The 19,460-nt window shown below is 34.8% G+C and overlaps 1 protein-coding gene across 5 annotated transcripts in view; it reads right to left on the minus strand.

The window, feature by feature from the left end:
• Positions 1–19,460, minus strand: part of UNC13C (unc-13 homolog C) — a 498,413-nt gene that overhangs the window by 93,534 nt on the left and 385,419 nt on the right. For all 5 annotated transcript variants that reach the window (XM_033109141.1, XM_033109144.1, XM_033109142.1 and 2 more), the window contains 3 exons: positions 14,985–15,111; positions 10,126–10,222; positions 9,307–9,450 (listed from right to left, as the gene is read on the minus strand). In XM_033109141.1, the coding sequence (XP_032965032.1) occupies positions 9,307–9,450; positions 10,126–10,222; positions 14,985–15,111 (368 nt within the window). The remainder of the gene's footprint in view (positions 1–9,306; positions 9,451–10,125; positions 10,223–14,984; positions 15,112–19,460) is intronic.

Raw genomic sequence — 19,460 nt, forward strand, 5'->3', positions numbered from 1 at the left:
AAATCTACACCCTTGCCAAAACAAGGATCTCAATTAAACTATCATATTTAGATGACAATTTGTCATATTTTTTAGTATATTTGGAAGATATTCACATGGATCCATTCCATTTTAATACAATATGCTCCATCACACAATTCTTTATTTCTAACTTTACTAAATATTCTGAATATATACTATTTTGTGTCGGCTTCCTTGATGCTTGAATACATGTTACCTAATGACCCCTAATGCGCGCGCGCTCGCTCTCTCTCTCTCTCTCTCTCTCTCTCTCTCTTTTTTTCCGGAATAAATAACACCTTATTTTTCTTTAATCATCTCTCTTGGTTTCTAGAGTTCCTAACCTTCCACACACATACACCATATCAAATTTCTTTGTGGTGGTCATTTTCTCAACTTCCTCCAATGTTCCTAACTACCTCATTGCAAGTGAGGTCAGAGCATTCCCGTACATGTACTTAGCAATGAATATTTCCAATAATTTTTTATAAGGAGGCGTAATCATTAATATCGAAGACCACCTCTTAAAATGTAAAACTTCAGCTTTTGTGTATTACAATATCTCAATACATTTACCTTCAATTTACTGTTATTTATTCATGCATTATATTTGTTAAAAAATCCTACCTAATCTTTTCCCTTCTAGCTCTTTTCTTCCTAATTTCACATTTTCCTTTTCCATCTAATAACTATTTCTGAGCCTAAGGCTGCCCTCTGCTTCAATCATGCAAAACAAGGGAAATGAACAAACTTTGTTAGTTACATTTTATTTCAATTGCTTAAAAATGTATTGATGAGTTTGTATCCTGCTGCTTTTACTTATATAGCTTTAATTATCCTAAGCCAAATGTGGATGTGGTTTTCTTAGAAGAGAGAAAGCAACAATAACAGGAGATATATGCCATCCCTTTTTATAGAAAAATAAGGACAGAAAAAGCTTTTATTTTTCTTTCTTATATAATGTATTCATCTGAATTTTCTTTATGGCTTAATATCGATTCGGAGAGACACTCCAAGGAGTTAAATGGAAGGCACGATGGTTAATCTACAAACTTGAATTCACCCAATACGACTATGAACTTGTTTTACGGACTTTTAAGGTTATAATGAAAACCTGAAATTAGGGATGACATGCAGAAAAAAAATCAATACTTTGGGGAAGTACAAAGTAAAAGGATAGTGTGTGTCATTTAAATAGAAAATCAGCCATGGACTATATAAAATCTTCTCAAGCAGCAGACCAATAAATCTAAGAAAACAGATGGCTGATCAGACTGCAGACTGCAGTATCTTTCTTTTTTTTTTTTTTTTTTTTTATATATCTCAGCAAAAGTGGATGGCTTTTTTTTTTTATATAATTTATTTTTAATTTATTGGGGTGACAATTGTTAGTAAAATTACATAGATTTCAGGTGTGCAATTCTGTATCACATCATCCATAAATCACACTGTGTGTTCACCACCCAGAGTCAGCTCCCCTTCCATCACCATACATTTGATCCCCCTCACCCTCATCCCCCACCCCCCAACCCCTTTACCTTCTGGTAACCACCAAATTACGTTCCCCAGATTAATTTTCAAGCCCGTGGCCATCCTATGGTCACCGATTGCCCTCCAATCCCCTCACCCTCATTTGCAGTATCTTTCAAATGCAGCAGTTCAAATTTCACTTTAGACATACCGCTGAAAATTACATTGGGACGTACCTAAGGAGTACTAATTCACTCATACATAGGAACGCTACTCTTAATGTATAGGTTCTAATGACAGTGTAAATTGTAGGAATCATTTCACTAAATTGCAAAAAACAAAACAAACAAAAGCCTGACTTTAGGAGTTTGTTGCAACTTCTACATTATCACTTGTTCAAGATAAAGTTTGGGCAGGGACCAGACATTCACACATTCAAGGTACCCCGCAGGGTCTAACGCTTGATTCTACTTCATAGGAAAACCCTACTCCACTGAATTCCTGCTAGGAGACCACTGAGCCTAGGATCTCACACTCGGGAGCTTACAAATGCCAGTGTTTAGCAAGTTAGCATGGGTGTGGGTAAGGAAGAGTGCTCAGTCATGTCCGATGTGGTCTAAGGCTTGTGCCCATAAGAGTTGCGGGTACACTGGCTGTAATAACATCTATTTCTCTACTAATATACAAAGTATACCTTAGTGAAAGTGTACACGTACATTGTAGGAGGAACTTCAATTTCACTCTAATTTATTCAACAAGGCAAATCACTATCAGACATTCGTTCTTTAATTAATACTAGTAAGAAGTTATTTAAGATATGTCTACCTAAGTCACGTCTCCAGCAGCAACGTAAGCATCACCTGGCAACTTGTTGGAAATGCAAATTCTCAGATTTTATGTCCGATTATAGAGTCAGCAATTCTGGGGTTTGGTCTGTGCAATGTATGATTTAAAAAGCCTCTAGGTGATACTGATGCAAGCTGCAGTTTAAGAATCATTGTCCTAACTAATGCATAGTAGGCTGGAGGTAACTCTTTAGAGAGAACTTGTTGATGGAAGGGGTATCTAGCTTGGCCTGGAAGGCAGGACTGCTGAGTGTGTGGATTTAGATCATGACTTTGTCTTTGGGGGACTGTCAGGGTTCAGAAGTGGTGACAACATAAAGAGAGAGACACAACAGATAGCCTAGTGCGGGCTGTTTGCATCATGTTCTATAACAAAACACAGTTTATATGAAGTGGTAGTCATGAGGTATAGACAGTTCTTTTATGGATGCAGCAAAGGAAGTGCCAAACAGCTGCAGATTAAATAAGATGAAATTTTAATGGGATTCTGGCAGTGAAGGGAGGGCTCCTTCTGTATTTAAAGGATCAGATAGAATGACCAAAATATTTTGCAGCCTCAGTATGTTCTGATTTGACGTGCGGCTTCTGGTACAATTGAGTAGGATGGCCATCAATTAATCAAAGTCATTATGATCTCTTAAACTAATGCCACACTAGTGGGAATAGCCTATTAATACTACCAGTAGGTTCACCTAGGGTATTACTCTTATAGTCAGTAGGTTAAAAACCCTGGTCCAAAATCCTTCTTTGCAGTCGCATTTTAGGCATGGAACATACAGTATCACAGCAATGCAGAGAGGACAAGAAGACTGTGCAGTATCTCTTAAGGGACTTTAGAAATGTCACTTCCGTGCTTTCTAACAGTGTATTTTAATGGATTCACCAAAGACAGAACACCCCCATAGATGCCTAGGTTTGACCCAAAGGGTAAAAATAAATGCTGAGATTCTGCTCTCTGATTTTCCAATTGATTTCTCAAACACCAGAATTCAGAAGTAGTATAACTTGGTGCTTAACAGCATGCCATCCCTACCGTTACTAGGTGGGTAGGTGGGTTCCTTGTTTTAGTTATTTAAACTTTTTGAGCTTGTTTGTCATTTGAAAAGAGAGGGAAATAATAGTATCTATGTCACTGAGGTTGTGGTGAAGAGTAAATCAGACAATATATGTAAAATGATTAGTATAAGGTGGTGCTGAACGAATTGTCATTATTAGTTTTAGGTTCCCAGAGAACAAGGACTATTGTGCCTCTTTCACCATAGTATCTCCTTTAGCACCTGGCAAACAGCCAGACTCATCGCCAGGAGTCAACTAATATTTATTAAGTTTGAGGTAGTACCGAAGTTATCATTACTTCATCTTTCTCTCTTTTTCATTAAACTACCCCCACTTGCCAAGAGCAGCAGTACAGCCATGGAAAATTCAGTACATACACATGTGCCCATGTCACCACTCCTCATAGCTCCTGGATGTACTGCTGTGAAATCTGAGGCTTTTGTTTGGTATCTTGTTCAGTTGTATATATGATTTAGTATAAACAAATAATCTCTCTACGGTCCATTTTAGAATGCTAACTATTCTGAAATGTCTGCAGACATCATTAATATGTCTTCTCTCCAGGGGATGGTTTAAATCAGTGTAAGTCCCAGAAACAGAATATACTTTCAGTATATTTTGATATAAGCATCATAATCAATCCTGAGAAGGATAAGGTTTTCAAGATTGATGATCATGTCTAATGACATAAAACGAACTCTGAGTTCTGAAGTTACTGTGAAATAGCTAATTAACCACAAAATGCCATTTTTATTTTTATGATTTTAAAAATTATTCCCATAAAATAGCATTTACTTTTCAATAAAAGTTATCAATTTCTACTTTCCTAGAAAATGTTTTTAATTGTTTTTGAATTATTTCCTTGTGATAATGGGGTAGTATTGAATTCCCATGGATTAAAAATGTTTTACTTAATTGAAATTATTTTTTGTAATTAAAGCTCACATTTCTTCAGTGACATGTGGAGCCTAATTCTTTTCTTTTTGCTTTAGAGGATGTGTTTTCCTGAATATAAATCTCATACAACCCTCTTTGTGACCTCTACCCCTTTGTACTTCCCTTGAGTCATTTGATTTCAGCATGGCTAGGTTTAGCTTTACAGCTGGAGAAAGGTCAGCGCTACTAAGAGGAGCAGGATGGACTGGAGCCCGAGGCCTAAGAGTTCCAGTTCAGCTTTCTTCTTTCTCTCTCTCAGTGCTTCCATATCTACACCTTATATAACTTGCCACTGACTATTCTGAGGGCGAATTCTAGTTATTTTTCTAATACCATGTGCAATTATAATATTAGGTTGGTGCAAAAGTAATTGTGGTTTAAAAGGTTAAAAATAACTGCAAAAACCGCAATTATTTTTGCACCAACCTAATAGTATGTTACTAAATATATTAACTCTGAGAGTATTTTACATTCTCATCTGATGTAAAATACACTACAAGTCTTACAGTTCCAAGAATAGCATGTAACACACTTTTTAAAATGCTATCCCTAATGACCCCATTTCATTCTTTTCTTGAAAGTGACCCGGAATGCAGCTGTTAGTCTAGAAGGCTTAGAGAACTTTTAGAGTGATTCTCCTGCAGAATAACTGCAGAGGACACTTCAGTGGGAAATTGAAATCAGCTGCTACCAAGAAAGTCCCCTCTAGGAATGATCGCAATTATTCATTTTGGCAATTATCTTTAAAAGTGGGAGGTTGCTTTAGACATAAAGACTGGAGTTCAATATATTTCATGGCAGATACATAACGTAATGCAGTTTAGGCTGACAGCTTGTCTGCCTAAAAGCCTTCCTTAGCTCCCCATGATCTGAAAGAAGTTCAGCCATTTTGCTCTTCTTCAAGACTCCTCAATGTGGGTCTAACTTTCCAATAGTAGTTCCATCCATCCTCTAGGAATCCTATGCTTTCTCTTTCTTGGGACCGCTCAGGCTAGAACCCCTGAGTCATAGCATGGTGGAGGGCGAGGAAGATTCTCTCCTTGACCAAACTCTAGCCAGGCTTTATCCAAGCCCTCTTGTCAACTATGCCTCAATCTTGGCCTGTAAAGACTTGAACAAACACTAACATAGTTTCTAACACTCAAAGCCACAGCCCTAGCCCCGCTTAAAGAGCCTACAAAAACTCAAGGCTGTTAAAAGAATTTATAGTTCATTCCATCCAACACCTGAAGATGGGCCCTTATCTCCCAGACTCTGCGGGAGGGTAGGAGCCTAACTCCGCGAGGGAGCAAACCCAGGTGAGTTTCACATGAACCAACTGCCTCTTCTTGCTTTTCGTAATTTTTCATTTCTCTGACTCTACTGAGCTCCCACATGCCCCAATCCGTTCTCCCTCATTCTTCCATTAAAATGTCCAGGGACCTCTGTACAAATCAAAGTTGAGTCCAGTTCACTCTGCGTTATTTACTATTGCAATGGTATATTGCTGATTAAAACCTGTTTTCACCATTTTAACTAGTATCTGTTGGTGTTTATCGTTGATAAGTTCTCCCCTACAGGGTCATCCACCCTGTATCTGATGTTGTGTGAACAGGAAGTAAATCTTTGTGTCAAATCACAGATTTTCTTGATTTACTTGTTACTCAGCATAAACTTTCCTACCACAGTTGATAAAGAGGCTGTCCCCTAATCCTAATCCTAATCCTAACGCGCATGCTGTCAGTGAGCCAGGTATAAACTTTTCTAGGAGCCAGAGCCAATGACAGTGTCAGGCTCAAGCCTCCTAGTCATTAAGGACCTCAAATTTAGACTTTTTGTGACAATGCAAATGAAGTTATATACCTTTGTGTTTGTGTCTGCAGTTAAAAGCAGTAGCATGTTAAATGTATACATGTTTTAGGGTCTGAATTGTGTCCCCTCAAAATTCATACGTTGCAACCCTAACACTTAATATCTCAGAATGACTGTATTTGGAGATAGGGTCTTTCAAGAGGATTCGGTTAAAATGAGGCCATTCATGTGGGCCCTCATCCAATCTGCCCAGTGTCTTTATAAAAAGAGGAAACTTGGACACACATAGAAACACTAGGGGTGCACATGCACAGAGGAAAGACTACGTGAGGACATGAGGACACAGTAAGGAGGCTGCCATCTGAAGCCTAGAGAAGCCTCCGAAGAAACCAAACATGGTATCTGTCTATTTTCTGAGATGCTCCGATTATAGTGTTTCACTGTGTCATAGTTTGGCCCTCCCCTTCTGAGTTTTCTGAGGTTAGAGATTATACTTATTCATGACTAATCTCTCAAAGTGGCAAGTAAAGTGTGCAATGAGGCAATGAGTAAACACTTGAATGAACAGCTGAGACCTCTGCCATCATCCAACCCATAGAGCCAGATTTATTCCTAGGGCACTCAGACACAAAACTGCAGGTCGTGGCCCTGTTACTCTTGATGTTACGTCACTACCCAGCTTAAACATCTCCAAATGTTCAATGTTTTTTAAATTGTTCAAAAAATTAAGTATAAACTTCTCAACCTGGAAAGCAGAGTTCTTCAAGGCCTGAACCTATCTTTGCTCTCCCCACCTTTCCCACTGCTTCTCCCAGAGAAGATATTTTTGCCAGAAGGTTGTTTCTCCCTGCTCTGCACATGTCAAGCTCAGCTTTACCTCTCCCTTCATTCCTGCTATTCCCAAGGCTTGGAATACTTTTCTAACTTCACCTTTTTAGTCTGAGTGAGCCCCATTTTCCCATGAAACCTCTGTCTATTGCAGCTGTCATTATTTTCCATTCCAACTTACTGTAGATCCCACAATATGAGACCAAAATGGGTCCCACTTCGTGCCATCTTCCAATTAGCTCATGTCATGTGGTCTTATGTTTTTTTTTTTTCCTAAAGAAGGGCAAAGACTGCATCTACGATTTTTAAAAAAATCTTCTCATATCAGTTTAGTTTCAGGCGTACAGCATATTGCTTAGATGTTTATATAATTTACGAGGTGATCCCCCAATTAGTCTAGTATCCACCAGACACTATACATAGTAAAATATTATTAACTATATTCTCTATGCTATACTTTACATCCCTATGACTCCTTTTGTAACTACCAATTTGTACTTCTTAATCCCTTCACCTTTTTCACCAGCCCCCAACACTGTTCTCATCTGATAACCATCAGTTTGTACTCTGTATCTATGAGTTTGTTTCTGGTTTGTTTGTTTATTTATTTTGTTCTTTAGATTCTACATATAAGTGAAATCGTATGGTATTTGTTTTTCTCTGACTTATTTCATCTGGCATAATACCCTCTAGGTCCATCCATGTGATCACAAATGGTAAGATTTCATTCTTTTATATGACCGAGTAATATTCCATTGTATATATGTATCACATCTTTACCCAATCATCTATTGATGAGCACTTAGGTTGTTTCCATATCTTGGCTTTTGTAAATAATGCTGCAGTGAATATAGAGGTGCATATAGCTTTTCAAATTAGTGTTTTGGATTTCTTCTGATAAATACCCAGAAGTGGAATTGCTGGGTCAAAAGTATTCTAAGTTGTTCTATTTTTAATTTTTTGAGGAACCTCCATACTGTTTTCCATAGTGGCTGTATCAATTTGCAATCCCATGAACAGTGCACAAGGGTTGTTCCCTTTGCTCTACATCCTCGTCGACATTTGTTTGTTTATTGATGATGGCCATTCTGACAGGTGTGTGGTGATACCTCATTGTGGTTTTAATTTACATTTCTGTGATGATTAGTGATGTGGAGCATTTTTTCATAAATCTATTGGCCATCTGTATGTCCTCTTTGGAGAAACGTCTATTCATGTCCTCTGCCCATTTTTTAATTGTATTACTTTTTTTTTTTTTTTTTGGTGTTAAGTTATATGAGTTCTTTATAAATTTTGGATATTAACCCCTTATTGGGTGTATCATTGGCAAATATCTTCTCCCATTCAGTAGGTAGTCTTTTCATTTTGTTGGTGGTTCCCTTTGCTGTTTAAAAACCTTTTAGTTTGATGCAGTCCCATTTGTTTATTTTTTCTTTTGTTTCCCTGAGGTGGTATATCAGAAAAAATATTACTAAGAGCAATGTCTGAAAGTGTACTGCCTCTGTTTTCTTCTTGGAGTTTTATGGTATCGGGTCTTACATTTATGACTTTAATCCATTTTGAGTTAATTCTTATGTATGGTGTAATAAGGTGGTCTAGTTTCATTCTTTTACACATATGTGTCCAGTTTTCCCAAAACCACTTTTTAATGGTTTTTACCCCATTTTATATTCTTGTCTCCTTTATCATAGATTAATTGACCATACAAGTGTGGGCTTATTTCTGGGCTCTCTATTCTGTTAATTGTGCATCCATTATTTCTTATATTTCCCTTGAAACATTGGGTAAAGTAGTGAGCATTTTGAGAGCCTTCTGAGACTCTAAGAGGAGGAAGAGGTCTTAAGAGGAATCTCGTTGATCAAGATCAATCTGTCTAGTAAGAAAACCAAATTCATAAAAACCAGGGGAACTGCTTAGACTCACACCATAGTTACTAGATGATGGGAAATCAGAACTCAGTTTTCATGACTCCAAGTCCAATATACTTTTCATTATACTACAGTATCTGCTAAAAAATACTTGCAATTTGAATATGAAATGCCAAGGCTTATTTTCAGCTCTTAAGCGCTACATTTGAAAAGGAAATAATTTGGCCCCTTGTGGTAGTGTCTTCCATTACAAATGACTGAGTCAATGTGAAAAACACAGATTTTTTTTTTAAGATGATGAATCCATATATATGAAACAAGAAATGCATAAAGAAAGTCAGATGACAAACCTAAAACAACTGAACCTAATAATACTAGAATTGGAAATTACATTGGTATAGTGGCATCAGAGAAGACATCCTACGAAACAACAGCACTGTTCAGGTTCTGTGCATGTAAATAATAACATGGGTGAGTCCCAGCAAAGAAAGGATTCATTCCATTTGACCTACCTTTGCAAATCTTCTCATTAAGTGAGATAATGCTTCAGGGTTAGGGCATTCCAATTTTTTAATAATCTCAAAGCTCTGATTAAGCTGAGTAAAGACATCCACCACAGAACAAGAGAAGAGGGCATGATCAGATGTCTGCTGGAACTGAGGAGAGAAAAGGTGAAACTGTTCCACAAAGACATTAACAGGACTGTGGAGAAAATCTTTATTATTTCACATAAGCAACTGTATCTCCTATATCATCTACCTTCATTAGGAAGTTCCTTTATTTCCTGGTAATAAAATGCTTATTCATTTTAATATCATTCGTCTCCTTTACTGGAAAATGTAGTGGAACTAACATCATGGGGCAGGCTGCTGTTAATTGGTTTCTCCATTGCTGAATCGGGGGACAGGTTCTTTTGGTCTGTCATTCCCCAGAGGTACTGGGATGATTTAGCAAGCCAATTGTGGTTCAAGACCTCTGAGTTGCTCCAGAGGCATTGGGAGGGAGTCTGCTCCTAATCTTGGCATCTGGAAAGGTTCCAGGTCAAGGGAGTTTTATATGAGTCTGCTAAACTTGTGGATTCTATCTAATTCAATAAGCAAAGAAATCTTAGGGCAAAAGGGTGATTGACTTTTTAAATTTATTTTTTATTTAAGCAATTCTCTAGGGTTCCTATCAGCCCTTTAAAATTGTGTTTTAAATTTACTTTGGTCATTATAGGATTAAAATAAGCCTTAATTAATAACAATGAGCCTACTAATTCCCATTGGCTTAAAAGAGAGCAGCACGAATGAATCTTGACAACAAGTAATCTTAAAGTAATTTAAACTCACTCCATCTTTTTTGTCTCTTTCCAGTGCTCCATGAAGGAACTCCATTGACACATCTTCATTTTCATCTAGCCATTGCATGACAAAAGGCTCAAACCACCTAAAAAAAATTAATGTTACATACTATAAAAGAGATCATTTGTACATAATTAACAGTGAATACTGCGCTTTTCTTATATCAGAGTAATTTAGGACCAAAAATCTCTTTTCATTCTTTTTTCCAGTTCTGCTCCACAGAGACCTTTCTTTAGCTTTACCTCATCAAATATATCCCCTTCTCTTTTACCTGCAATCTTTTTTCCTATGCTGCCTCAAATATGCTTAGTTCCCAATTGCCACTCTACAATTTCCTTTATAATTCAAAATCCTGTAAAATGTAAATCTTGTGTGCTGTGTCCTCCTGTCATACCATTGTCCCATTTCTTAGTGCTTTACAGTCCGGCTTCCATCCATACCATTCTGGTGCTCACCTTTGACTTCTTATGATATAGAGCACAATTTCATGTTGGGTTTTGTGAATGGTCTAAGTTTCAAAGTTCTTCTTCCATAAGGATGAGCAATTGTCTAGCAACATAAATTTAGAAAATCATCCTTTCCCCTACTGTCTTCAAATGATGTCTGTGACAAATCAGGTAACAGCATATGTGTAGGTTTGTCTCTGGACTATTTTGTTCCCTTGGACTATTTGTTGAGCACTAATACCACACTCTTTTAATAACTGTACCTTTTCAGTAAGTCTTGATCACTGATAGCACAGTACTCCAGTTTTTGTTTGTTTGTTTTTTTAATTTCCTCTTCAAGATTATCTTGGCTATTCCCTTTGCATTTCTATATATACATTTTTGAATGGATTTTTGAATTTGCACAAAAATACCTGCTGGAATTTTTATGGGATTGTACTGAATCTGTAAGTTAATGTGGAGAGAACTATCTTTACAATATGTATCTTTTTAGGAACATTGCATATTTTATTTAGTTCATCTTAAATTTCTCTCAATAATATTTTATACTTGCCAGAATAGAGGGCTTGAACATCTTTCATCACATTTGTTTCTTGTGGTTTTCATGTTACTTAAATGATATGATTCATATAAAATTTTCTAATTGTGGCTTATATAGAAATGTAACGAATATTTATATAGACTTAGTACTACATTCACTTTTTATAAATACTACATTCACTTTTTAAGCTCTACTAGTTTTCCTGTAGTTTCTTCAGGGTTTTCTAGATGCACAATTATGCCCTATTCAAATACTGACAGCATCATTATATGCTTTTACAAATATTATGCTTTTCTATCCCTTTCTTGACTTTTTGAACTGCCTAAAACTTCTAGTGTAATGTTAATAAAAGTGATGCTATCAGCTAACATTCTCGTGCTTGATCTCAGGGGGAAGCTTTCAAAATTTCACCAATATGTTTGTGTAGTTTTTTTTAATTTTTTTTGAAGGGGTATATTTTATTAGATTAAGATAGTTCCCTTCTATTCCTAAATTGCTAAATAATTTTTTTATAATGAATTGATGTTGTATTTTATCAAATTATTGTTCTGTGTCTAGTGTAATAATCTTCATTCTTTAAATATGGTAAATTGCATTTAATTGCTTTTAAAATGTTTAACTAAGCTCATATTCCAGGAATAAATTCCCATTGGTCATTTTCATCTTTTTATAAACCACTGAATTCTACTGGCTAATATTGCAATTAAGTTTATTTTTTAAAACTATGTTCAGAAAGAAACTGGCCTGTAAATTATTTTTATTTGTCATGTTCTCCAGGTTTCAATAGTGAGGGTATGCTGACCTCAAAAAATGATTTCAGAAGTATTCTTGCCTTCTCTATAACAGTTTGTATAATATTGATGATAGTCTTCTTTAAACAGTTGGAAGAATTCCATTTGAAGCTCTTGGGCCTCGAGTTTTAGTTGTGACATGTTTTTTAATTAAGGATTTAAATTATAAAATAATTATGGGCTCATTCAAATTTTATCTTTTTTGTTATTTCAAGTAATAAATTATAGTTCAAAATAAATTTGTACATTCTGTCTAACTTTCAAATGTACTGGCATATTCTCATTATTCTCATTATTGTTTATCTTTGTAAGATCTTTAGTGATGTCCTTTATCGATAATGAATTTGTGACCTTTTCCCTTGCCCCATTGGCCTTGCTAAAACTTTTTTGGTTCTATCAGGCTTTTCAAAAAATCACTTTGGCTTTGTAACTTCTCCCATTTTCTATTTTCTATTTTATTTTTATTCCAGATCAGATTCTTTCTCCTACTATCTTTGGATTTAATTTGCTTTTAACACATTTCTTATACTTATATTAATGGTTTTATCCTCCTCTTTCTTTTATCTAGAAGTAGAGCTATAAATTTTCCTCTATTTCCTGTTTTAGCTGCAATTCACAATTTTCAATATGCCATATTTTATTATCACTTAGTTCAAAATATTATGAAATTTGCACTGTGAGTTCCTTTGACTCATGAATTATTTAGAGTGTTCTGCTTAATTGCCCTCTCTGGTGATTTTCTAATTATCTTCTTGAAGTCGATTTCTGGCTTACATATTTCCATGGTAGTTCAAGAACATACACTTTATGTTTCAATCTTTTAAAATTTATTAGATTTGCTTTATGGTCTGGCTGATAGTTTCTTTTGGTAAGTGCATCATGTGCATTTGACAACAATGTGTATTTTGTCATTGTTGAATATAAATTGTAGATAGGTTATGTGTTTGTATGAACAATGTCTGAAAAACTATGGAACCTCTGAGGGATGTAGATATAGATATAAATACAGATATAGATGGATATATAAATACCTCTAAGTGTGTTACTCATGTTGTTGAAACTTCTTTGTTCTTACTGACTTTTTTTTATCTGATTCATCAATCAATTGCTGAAAGAAGAATAATCTCCAAATAGAATTGTGGATTTATTGATTTTTCCTTTTACACTTGACAATTTTTGATTTATATATTTTGCTGACATGTTATATAGTACATACAAATTTAGAACTGATATCTTTTTGCTGAATTTCTCTTTTAATCATCATAAAATATTTCTATTTCTCGAAATATTTCTTACATTAAATTCTATTTTTTTTGATATTAGTATAGGTTCGTAACTTTTCTTTCAATTGTTGTTTTCATCCTTTTACTTGACCTTTCTAGACCCTTATGTTATAGGATAATAAACTGTAAGCAAGATATTTTGGGGTTTACTGCTTTATCTAGTGGGACAATATTTGTTGACTAGAGTATTAATCCCTTAGGATTAAGTGTAATTAATCCAAAATTACACTTAATTTTATGATATATTTCAGTTTAAATCTATCCACTTTCTTACCCCCTCCCCAAATTTCTTACCTTCTCTTTATTCTTTTAATTCTCCTTTTTTGCCTTTAAGTATTTTTTTTACTTTCTCACTCCCATTATCTTACAATTGATGCATAGCATTATATTATACCTTAAGGGGTTGTATTACAAATTATCCCACACATCTATGACATATTAGAGGCTTTGTAAAATGAGTATTTTACACTTTCTAAACAATTCAATGATATTTTAACATATTAACTCCATATATTGTTCTTCCACCATTTCATGTCATTGTTGTCTTACATCTTAATTTTATGTATATTTTACTCTACAGAATAAATGGTTTTTATTCTTTAATACATTACTGTAATTTTACCTTGGTCATTTTCCTTCTATTTGAAGCATAGCTTATAGTGTATGTTTTTGGTGAGGGTCTGCTGGAAATGGGTTCTTTCAGCTTCTAAGTTAGGTCAATGTCTTTATTTAGCTTTCTTTTTTGAAGGACATTTTTGATGCTTGTAGAATTCTAAGTTGAGTTACCCACCCCCCCCCAGCACTTAAAAGATATCAGTGTATTGTATTCTGCTTTTAGTCACTTCTATTGAATAGTCAGCCAACAGTAACTGTAGCTCTGGTGAAATGTCTTCCCTTCCTTGACCCCACTACCTTTAAAGATTTTCTTCGTTTTGGTTTTAAGTAGTTTTCTATAATGTACCTACAGGTACATTATAATGTACCTGCAAGTTTTCTATAATGTATCTGCAAGTTTTTCTTACATTTATCCTGCTTAGAATTTATAGAAATTTTTGAACTGCACTTCATGTTTTTCAGCAATTTTATAAAATTCACACCTACTATCTTTTCATGCATTGCTCTAGTATTATTTTTTTCCCTTCTCATTTTTTGGGGGAGACTCAATTCTTTGTACATTAGACCTTTATAATTTGTCCCACATACAAGTGCCTTGCTCTGTTTCCCCCCCCCCCCCCCATAACATTTTGCGCAGGGCCTGGCATATGCAAGGACACCCTCAACAGAATAATAGAATTCTGGTAAATGTCAAAAGCTGAGTCTTACAAGTCTGATCAAATGTATTTGATAGAGATATGTTTATGAAAATGTTAGCTGTTTAATAATGACTTCAATTTTAGAAATATGAATTCTAAGACATTTTTCAGTTTTAATTGAGGAAAAAACAAAACTGATTATATAACTCAATATACAAGCACCCTCATTTTCCCAATAAAATCTGAGTTTGAGCACTTTTTCAGAATGTAATCTCATCATACAAGCCATATTTTATCATATATTTCTTTTCCTTTAAGTTGACTGTTGAAGTGATGCATACTTGGAAAATGCAACACAATTCAATTAAATATGGTTCACAAAGACATGCACATCATTTAATATTAATTTTATAATAGAAATGTCTGCGTTCAAATGAAGACTACCTGAAGGGATTTTAGGGCTGCATAATTCAGGTGTAATTTTATGGGACTTTGAATTGAGAATAAACTTGGGGTTGAAAAGCACTACTTACAAGGAGTATTCAGGAACGGCATCCTTGAAGGCAGGAAGTTCTCTCACATATTCATTATAAAACCATTTCACTTTGAAATGCAAATTCATATAATCGGTGCTCTTGCATAATCTCTGCTTTTCATGTTCTATAACAGATAAAATCAAACATTTAATCAAGTTTGGTTTGCCAACAATGCTGCTGTGATCCAATCTAATTTTATTAGTATTACTTCAAAAAGGAAGAAAATAGTGTATTTGATACAATGGCAAAGTGAATTTCTAAAGACAGATCTGTAATTTTACAAAATGCAAAAATCATTATAGGTTCCAAGTGGAATAGGTCAAGAAATAATGAGAAATAACTTGAATGTTCTAATGTGCCTTCCTAAAAGAGGTAAGAATTCTGATGCTGTTAATGAATAATAACATATCAAAAGTTTTCTATTTATCTGTAAGTTTTCATATTTTGACTACTTTTAGCCTGATGCAAAGTGGTAGAAAAAATTAAAACTCTAAGCATGAATAAAACATGAATCAAACTCAGAGGCCTAATCCCTGATTAATACTAGAAATGCCAATGAGTAGATCACATTTCCATCCTGGATATTTAACACTTAAAAAATTAAGGTAGTGAAAAGGAGAGGAACTACCCTGTTTCCCTGAAAATAAGACCTAGCTGGACAATCAGCTCTAATGCACCTTTTAGAGCAAAAATTAATATAAGACCCGGTATTATATTATATTATACTATATTGTATTGTATTGTATTATATTACGTGATATTATACCCGGTCTCATAGTAAAATAAGACTGGATCTTAATTAACTTTTGCTCCAAAAGACACATTAGAGCTGATTGTCCGGGTAGGTCTTATTTTTGGGGAAACACGGTACATCTAACTTCTAAGCCAGATGATTTCTTCTTCACTTTTAAGTTCAGCCAAATATATTTTACACGCTGTGGCTTTTTTGTCATTTCTTTAGCAGGATTTCCTAATATGTGACTTTTTTTTCTCTCTTGCTCAAGAAGTATAGCTTAAAACTGGTATTTTGATCTGGGCCTATAGTACTGGAAAATAGAGACAAATAATAGTATCACTGAAAATATTTATCTCTGCTCCCCACCCCCCACAACATTAATACATTGGCCAATTGTGACTACAAGCCTAGACACAACGAAACCAAAAATACCCCTACTGTATTGAGTTTGAAAGTGCCCTCAGAAAAGCTCTGGTTGAGTTCTGTGACTCTCTTTCAAGCCAAGGGCTTTGATTCATGGTAGAAAAAGGCTACACTTTATCTTCCAGGCTGAAAATACTAATTGAAGCAATTAGATTGTTATCAATAAAATGAGGACATCCCTGCTTCCCAAAACCTGACTATAAAGGGACTTAAATCCAAATGATAAGAGTAAACACAACGCCAAACAGAGCATTTTCAAATTATCTGCATAATGCTCAGTGCTGGCTCTCCCCCGCTGCTTTCCCTTATGATGTCTAGTGTCCTTCCACACCTTAAGATCATTTATTTGATCAACTCATAGGTTGGAATTTAATGCAATACAACCCTGAAAGCCAGACAAGAGAAGACCCCTATCCTAGGTCCCACATATTAAGAGGGCTCTAATTATCACAAATGCAAACTCAAAAATTAAATAGCTTGCGGGAATCTGCCACTTGGGATCCCACACTTGGTACTGGCACAGAGCAAGTCGGAGCTCTCAACCTCTGCTCTTGTGACTAACACCTCATGCACTTTTGATTAACACCTGCTAAGCCCCAGCGGGACAGTTTGGACTAATCTTTGTTCAATATCCTAGAAACAAAAGGTGACTGTCCAAATTCGACCAAGGTTTATGGATTGCCATTGCTGACAAGAGAAACAAATACTGTTTTGGGGTATGGGAAAGACTTTGAGCTATGGAATCAGGTAAGAAAACGAGCCAACTAACTTATCGGGTACTTTGTCTAGATAGCATTAAGTACAATAGATTATCGCATAACAAAGTATTATTTTCAAGTATTAACACTTGGACTCTAATTTTAATGGATTTCATTTTCTTGGACTCTAATTCATGCATTTGAAGGCACTCAGGAATGAATGCGGCATTCAGAACAGGTGCACATGCTAGCTGGGAATATTTTGAATATTAAATGATTCATATTACTCTCAAACTTTGTACATGGGTAGTTCTAGATATAATATACATGGAGCCTGACACTGATTTTCTGCTAACTATTAAATGCCAGAATTGTCAATAGTTCTATTTTTTAAATTTAGATTGAGATTTAGCTCATTAAATTTCGCTTTAGTCAGACGATTTACATAACAGTTAATATAAAATAATAACTTGAATTTTGTCCTCATTTTAATAACTATTTTTTGAGTACTTTAGAAGGAAATAGCTTTCTGAAAATTATATATGAACTATATCTGAAAGCACATGGAAGTAATTTAAAATTTTAAGTTTTGTATTTATATTTTATTTCAAGTTACATCTTTTTATATTACATTTAAATGTCTATTTTGAATACAATAACTTTTTAATCCATTAAATATTAAGAATGTGTGTAAACTGAGATTAGATAGGAAAAAATGTAAGTGGACTTCAGGAAAAAGAAAGGCTGAAAATAGAAAAAAGTTCAAAGATAAGGCATTCTTAAATTTTTTAAAACAGGAAAAAAAATGAAACAGAACAGAGATCACGTGCCTTGGGAAAGGTTGTATTATTTGGCACCACTGTAAATAGAACACAAAATATTTGAAATGTTTTATAATTGCATAGTTAGTAATTTTAGTGAAATACAGGAGAAAATATATATTTTCTAAAAGAAAAATATAATAATTTATGACTTATTTATATCTTTAATTGAAAACCCAAACACTGCCACTGAAAACAGAACACCCAAATATGCATATTGATAATAAAATTATGTTATCTTTGATATTTTCCAACTTTCAGGGTGTTAAAAAAAATTATACAGTTTTTTTTATCACATTGATGTGAAAGTTAGGTTATTTGAGGTAGAAGCTACAACACATTTTACATATCAGTTTATTAACTTTGTTTAGAAATTGTAAGTATTTATATCTATGGCATGTGGGCCTACGTTTGGGCTCTTGCCTTTGCAAATGTTAGGGTGAACCTAACTTAATGTGTTGTATGTTTGCACAAGAATGTTTGCACATTAACAAAATCTGAAGGGAAGGGTAACCCAGTTCCATCAATTACCAGAAATGTTTATTGAGTGTGTGTCTTGTACCGGTTACTATGTGTGAAGTACTGGGGATATGCAAATGAAGGACCTATGTGCATAGAGATTAGGGAAGAAGGGTGACATGTAACAATACCTTTACTACAGTTTAGTAAGTGTCATAATTTGATAGGTGCAGGAAGAGGTGGATTTAGTCCAACTTTGGAGGAGATGAATTTAGCCCAACTTTGTGCTTTCGGTGAGTGAAAAATTCAGTAGAGAAATGGCTTTCTATTAGTGCACAAAAAGGAATTTGAGTCAGAGAACACGTATTACATAAAAAAAAGACTTTTTACTTATAAGGAATACTATTTAATATACAGAGGGTGCCAAAAAATGTATACACATTTTAAGAAAGGAAAAACTATTAAAATTGTAATAGTCAATATATACCGATAATGAAAGATGAATACAAGTCACATTTGACTTCTGCAATCACAAAGTGGTTACCATCAACGTAATTTTAATACAGTTTTTTCCTTTTTTAAAATGTGTATACATTTTTTTGGCACCCTCTGTATATGTGTCTCTTTTGTGAAATTGTATAACGATGTTTCCAGTTAAGACCTTGGGCTTTTTTCCTCTCTCTACTTAAGTTTTTACATGTTTTAGTAGTGAGTTTCAGTGAACCTTAAATTGATGTCGTGCCATAAAAGGAAACAGTTCACCAATTTCTGCCCCTTACAATGAAGTCCCTCTTTGGAAAAGAGGTAAAATACTTTGGAAAGCAGATAAAAGCCAGCTGTGAGCAGTGTCCCAGTCAGTTCTTCAGGCAAAACCTTAAGTTGATTTTCTTAACCTATTTACACTTCACTTTTCCATATTTGCAGAAATCTTTCCTTCCTCCTTATTTGGGCACTCTGCTCCGAAATTACAGACTCCCCAAACCCTATCTCCAGGGCTCTGCAAGCTCCCTATATTCCCAAAGAACCAGGAAAGAAACACTTGTATATGTCTAATGTTCTGTAGTCACACATTAGCCAGTCCACTCCCCGTTATTCTCCACCTTCCAGGTCTCTCCATTGTTGATCAAGATGGGAAAAGGGACAGGAAAGATACCGATTACCTTTTTAAAAGATGAAATCTGGTTTTGCTCCAGTCTAGAGACCATCCATTCTAGTTCCTAAGAATATACCTGATATGATAACTCATCAAAAAACTATCAGGGTTTTACCTATCACGTCGTTGAAAAAAAAAAAAGGAAGAATTACTAATAGTTTCCTCCTTACAGAATTGCTTTCG

The sequence above is a fragment of the Rhinolophus ferrumequinum genome, chromosome 6 (assembly GCF_004115265.2).
Source record: "Rhinolophus ferrumequinum isolate MPI-CBG mRhiFer1 chromosome 6, mRhiFer1_v1.p, whole genome shotgun sequence".
NCBI lineage: Eukaryota > Metazoa > Chordata > Mammalia > Chiroptera > Rhinolophidae > Rhinolophus > Rhinolophus ferrumequinum.